Below are 6,000 nucleotides of genomic sequence, written 5' to 3'. Positions count from 1 at the left end.
CGTATTAAAGTTATATAAGGGTGAAACATTTACAGTAGTAAGATTGATACACAGATATAAATCTCTACTTTGACTTATTTCAAGAAAATAAAAATGATATACAAAAAGTTGATCAATTAAAACCACAAACTTTCGAATTATTGTTGCACAAGCAGCTGATCGAAAACTTTCATGATAAAAAAGTTAAATATAGTAATTTCTGCTATATAATGTCTATTGCTCATTGCGATGTACATTACTTCAATAAAAAATATATTTAGAAAAAAATATGGTTATTTCTCGCTGTCCCTAATGTAGGTTGTACTCTGATCAGCCATTGAAACAGCACTAGCATTTTTTCAAAAAAATTCACATTTATTTACTGTCAAACAGGTGTTAATCTTTACATTGGATTAGTAATGGGCTCTTATTAACAGCTGAGGTTTAAAAGAAAAAAATGAATAAAATAAATGAAATTTTCACTGAAAATGTACACATTGCTTTAATTATAAAATAAATTAATGGCAAAACATAGGCAGAAAATCATGGAGTAATATAACGGACTGTTATTGAAAAAAATAAAAATTATATATATATCTTTAAACAGGCACCGCTTGTTTGAACGCAGATGAGTCGCTTGTGCCAATAATCCCTGTTAAATAATCTGCCGGATTTCTCTAAAACTTGTGCAATTAACAGCAATATTGGCTCCTGAATATACAATACAAATGTATTTATAAAATGCATTTGGCATCAAATAAAAAATAAAAAAAATCATCTTGCGTTGGCCAAACTTTGTGAAAAAGGCAATGATGGACAGGATTCGCCTAATTTAATACCACAATAAGCATGTATTGGGGGAGCCTCGTTTAAGATTTTCACAATATTTTCATTCAATCTATCAAAAAAATTTTTTAAATCGACAATTATATTTCAGTTTGGACACAAATGTATTTCACCCTAGCAATAGATCAAAATATAATTTATTTTACCATTAGTTTTTTTTTCCATGATAACAGTTCATTGTACATTTGAGAAAACATATGAAATAAGGCCAGTGGCTTGATTGCTAGTGGTTAGACACGGGTTTAATCATAATGGAAAGGGATCTGCAGTGACCTCCAAAAATGGGGTGGGGAGGGTAAAAGGAAAAAAATAAAATAAAACATCTTGCAGTCTACTCAGGAACAGTATGATACAGTAAATCTATCGTACAGGATTTCGGTGCCTACATCTTGTATATAATACAATGCAGGCCTCACAAAATGGCAGCCGTTATTTACAAATCAGGTTCTGGAGCTGCTGCTGCTGCAGAAAAAAAAAATGGCAGATTCACCAACTTATTTATTTTTTTCCCCCCCGAAGTCTTAACTCGGCGGCAGCAGCAGATATTTTAAATACCATGTTGGTACCTTTTTACTTTGTAACAAATAATTTTAGTATAATCTGTGTATATACAAAGTTTTTTTTAATTTTTATTTATAAAAAAAAAAAAAAAAAATTCACAGAACTGAAAAAGTCCGTCACTCTCCGGCACAGTGAAGAGTTGCGATTCTGACTAGGCTGCCAATCACAAATAAGTTGGCCTCAAGTTGAATGAATTGGAGTCTTAATACCTGCATGAGCCATTTTCACTCCTAAAAAAAAAATCTCTTTTTATTAAAGACTTGTGACTAGTTGCATTTGTCCTTCTCTGACGTCGCCTTCTGGGACACACCCTTCTTTGTTTATGGGTATAATATAGCCGTCGCTGTTGCCCCTGCTTATCTGATAGTACATCTGAAGGTGGTGCCCAGCTCCAAGATTTGGCATGCTTTTATAGTAAACATCCTCGTTTTCACTCTTCCTTGAGGGTGATAAATCCTCTACCACGTCAGGGCTACTATCTGGGTAAGGAGAGTCCCGTAGGTTGGGCATACTTGTGTATAGGGAGTCTCTGTTTGGGGATTGAAGATTGTCTTCAGCCTCGGAGGTTAAATGCGACACATAGCTGTCCGTTCCTTCGGTCTTCACTTTTTTCTGCGGGTGGTACAGAAGAGAGTGAGTCCGTTGCGGTATAAGCGGCGCTTCTAGTTCTTTGTGGTGAAGCTCCAGCCCGTGGTTGTCACCGTGCATTAGGGAGGAAGCGTCGGCAACGATGGCGTCATCTTCGCTGCTGCTTCCACCGATAACAGTTTTGACGGGCAGGGTCCTCTCCAGGTTGTGGTTCTTGCTATTGCACCGCAGGTTGTTGTGCACTAGCTCTGAAATAATCATCTTTTCAAACGCTGTATCATTCAGACTTAGTCCACAGTCCACAACTTGCACACCATCGCTATAATCCCCATTCCGTAGAGAGTAGCTGTTGTTAAAGTTACCATTTAGCGGTAGAGTATCCATGGCACTTGAATCCCTGGCATTGTTCAGTGAATGTCCTGAAACAGAAAAGAGGTGGCGTTTAGGGGACATTTTGTTAATTTGGCTATTTAATGGTTTTCAGCTAGAAAGACTTAATGCAGTCTAGGACAAAGTATTCGGAGATAACAATCACTCCCTAACATTTTGGAATGATATGTACCAATTTAAAATGCTCTGTGTATCCATTTAGAATGCTTGGTAAATTTAAATGGCTTTGCGTATCAATTTAGAATGCTATGTAAATTTAAAATGCTGTATACCCATTCAGAATGCTCTGCGTACCCATTCAGAAAGCTCTGCGTATACATTCAGAATGCTCTATGTATCCATTCAGAATGCTCTATGTATCCATTCAGAATGCTCTATGTATCCATTCAGAATGCTCTGAAATTTTCAACTGTAATTAATCGTAGAAATTGTCAGGGAAACAGAGCCCACATCTTAGAGGAATTGGCCGCTAATGAAAACATTTGTTTGATCCCATTTATTAAGTGAAGACTGCCACCAAGTGATTTGTCCTAAACAACACTAAATAAAAAATAAATATATATATACAAAACAAGAAAAAAAAAATCACTGAATACAAAAACGGAAAAACCAAAGGCAAATGTACAACATAAACCAACAAACCGGCAAGCAACTAATCCAACAATGTTTTTCTAATGTTTCCCTTTATCTGGGGTGCAAAAAAAAGAAAAAAAAGAAAGAAATAAAGAAATGGAGAATGGACGAATACATAGACGGTATGAGAAACACAGAAAGCCACCTTTCACACAAGAGGCAACAACGCCCCACAAGCATCACCCACAAGATGACGGAGCAGGTGAAATGACTCACTGTACCACTCACATTCTGTCTGTCTGCTCAGGCTATCTGGCCTAAGTGTAGCTGATATATAAAAGAAAGTAGAATGATTTATTGCAACAAGATGGATCACTGGGTTTCTCAGCAACGTATTCAGAGCAAGGGTTCAGCAAATGAGATTACGAGCAATAACAGCCTCTCTTTCTGGTTAATGCCGGTTCATTAATGTTGCATCCGTTAGCAATGCCCCAGGCTTTTTTTTTTTTAATCATAGTTTGCCAGCAGCCCTGCACCGGTCACAGTGATACTGCTGAATGAACCCACGCGGGGTAATTAAAGCGGTAAAGCCCTGGGTGTGAGCATCGGGTATGGAGGTCAAAATGCAGAAATGCCGGGAATTTCTGTAAGCATGGTTCACAGAAATTAACCAAATAAATAGTCGGATGCATAATGGCCATGCCGTCTCATGAGGCCTACTGGATTATGTGTGATGGAATGGTCTCCTTATGGAAACATGCTTTGCCGCGTAGACAGTTATTATGCATGATACACATTCAATTTATTAAATAAAAAAATGTAAAAAAATTGGAAAACAAAAAAAAATTACAAATTTGGATTTGAGATGGAGGTCACTTGACTAATAACATAGATGAGGGAAAAAAAAGTGCTTTGTTTTATTTGGATTGGAAACAGCCTGCCGGCTGTGGAGCTGCTGTATAATATGCAAGGCTAGGAGGAGACTGGGAACGTGCGCAAACATGGCTGCCAGGGAGAATCTCCGTTTAAGGCTGCAGCCCTATTAGCAAAGGCACGAAACCGAAAATGCAAATTGGCTCATCAGAAAAAGATAGCTGTAACATTCAGAAATATATCGTGAAAAACTAAACGGTTTAGCTAAATGGCTCATGGGGGGGGGGGAGCTGGGGGAGAGAAGCATTTTTTCCTATGCATGTCATATATACCTGCTGCAAGTAAGTGAACCTGAGACTGCTAACAAGGGAAATTGGACACAAGTTCCGTCACACTATATAAACTTTGCTTTGTTACGGAAACAATGGCGCAGGTTTCACGCTATGCTACCAGAGATTGGATAACTTGGTTCCTCTCTTCTGACGACTGTGATTGGTCACCACCCAGGTGGCTAATTAAAATATTCTGAACCCTTTTAAAATGTGTTTTACATTTGTGAATGTTACGCGGGTTATTTTTTTCATTTTGTGTCAACTTGTATTTTGGGGTTCATCTGCCTTTTGGTGTCATTGTGACTTGGGAATTAATGTATATAATTAAACACAAACAAAGCAAATCACTGAGAATAAATAAATGTCATTCTTCACCGTGCAATTTTCAAGGTGTGCAAAAATCAATGGCGGTGTTGCTAACAGGCTATTCTTATTGTACAAACGCATGTGATCACTGCGCCCAGATTTACCTGGCGAGTTTTACACATGAAGGTAACTCGTCGTGATCCACGGGTTATTAAGACTGGTGGAAGTGACAACATTCTCCCCATTGTCCCAGCGCACGCGGGCATCTCTATGCGGATACGCCGCGTCTGGCAGATAGAGTGCATTTCTGCGGGTATGGGTCAACCAAATTAAGGTCGACATACATTGGGTCAACCACCGAATGTCGACGTGCCTTAGGTCGACACGTGAAAAAGGTTGAAAAGGTCGACAAAAGCATTAGGTAGACATTGGGAAGTTCGACAGTCTAAAGGTCAACATGGGTTTTTCACAGGTTTTTTTGTTGTTGCTGTGTCAACAAAGTCGACATGGACACAGACGTGCACAGCTGCACTCATCACGCTTCGGGCTCGGTGCCTTACTATGCTTGGCGCACTATTCTATTCTCCCTCCATGCCCTGGTGGATGATAGGGCATGAAATACGCTAGGATGTTTTAGCGGGTGCCGGACGGGTTTCAGACAGTCGGGATCCCGACAGTCATTTACCCGACGTTGGGATCCCGACTGTCAAAACGCCGACAGCCGGGTGCCCAACGGCCACCTGCTATATTCCCTTGTGGGGATCCACGACCCCCATAGAGGGAGAATAGAATAGGTGGCTCGCGTAGCGAGCCACCGTGCCCGCAGCATGACGAGCGCAGCGAGCCCGCAAGGGGCTTTTTTGTGCAGGCCATGCTGTCTGACTCCAGGCAGTTGGGAAAATGAGTGTCAGGATCCCGACTGTCGGAGCCACATACCACACCCGCTTTAGCGCCCTGCCCGATTTTTAAAGGGCAAAATGTGCCCTGCTAAAACAGCCTGCTGCCTGTCACTGCCGATGCGCATGGGGAAGCCCAGCGCCGCCGTAGATGACCGACACTTCCCCGGCAGGGCCAAGCTCGCCCCCTTTCGTGATAGCGCCGACCGGGCCCAGCCCCTTTCGTAACGTCAGCAGCCGGGCCCACCCCCTTATGCTGCCCCCTTGCAGCACCGCCCTGCCCAGTTTCAAGATACCACCTGTTGGCACATGTCGGCTCAAAATAACCCCCCATAAAACCCATGTCGACTTTTTGACTGTCGACCTAATGCTCGATCTTTTTTAATGTGTCGACCATGGCCTGTCGTCCTTCAATGGTCAACCCAATGTAAGTCAACATTAATAGCATCGACCTAACAACCGAATACCATTTCTGCTTGGGATCAGGTAACTCATTTCTAGTCGTTCCTTAGCCTGTAGCAAGATTACTGTGGGAATGTTGGGATGACAAAGCAAATAAAAACATTTCTGCTTGACAGCACTTCCTTTCAAAAAACAGCAAATTATTTCAGCATTGCAAATATATTACCAACTGAGATTGCAGTATTTCCATTGCT

At 41.0% G+C, this 6,000-nt stretch overlaps 1 protein-coding gene across 18 annotated transcripts in view; it reads right to left on the bottom strand.

Annotated features, from left to right (window-relative positions):
- Positions 1–944: 944 nt before the first annotated feature.
- Positions 945–6,000, bottom strand: part of ADGRL2 (adhesion G protein-coupled receptor L2) — an 84,839-nt gene continuing 79,783 nt past the window's right edge. For 11 of the 18 annotated variants that reach the window (XM_083157830.1, XM_083157831.1, XM_083157837.1 and 8 more), the window contains one exon: positions 945–2,393. In XM_083157830.1, coding sequence (XP_083013956.1) covers positions 1,639–2,393 — 755 coding nt within the window. In that variant the 3' untranslated portion in view covers positions 945–1,638. Of the gene's footprint in view, positions 2,394–3,225; positions 3,265–6,000 lie in introns of all 18 variants that reach the window. The other 7 variants (XM_083157842.1, XM_083157844.1, XM_083157846.1 and 4 more) reach the window with 5 other exon arrangements.

The sequence above is a fragment of the Crinia signifera genome, chromosome 8, assembly GCF_055691185.1.
Source record: "Crinia signifera chromosome 8, ASM5569118v1, whole genome shotgun sequence".
In the NCBI taxonomy this organism is placed as follows: domain Eukaryota; kingdom Metazoa; phylum Chordata; class Amphibia; order Anura; family Myobatrachidae; genus Crinia; species Crinia signifera.
This window is presented reverse-complemented; position numbering and strand designations above follow the sequence as displayed.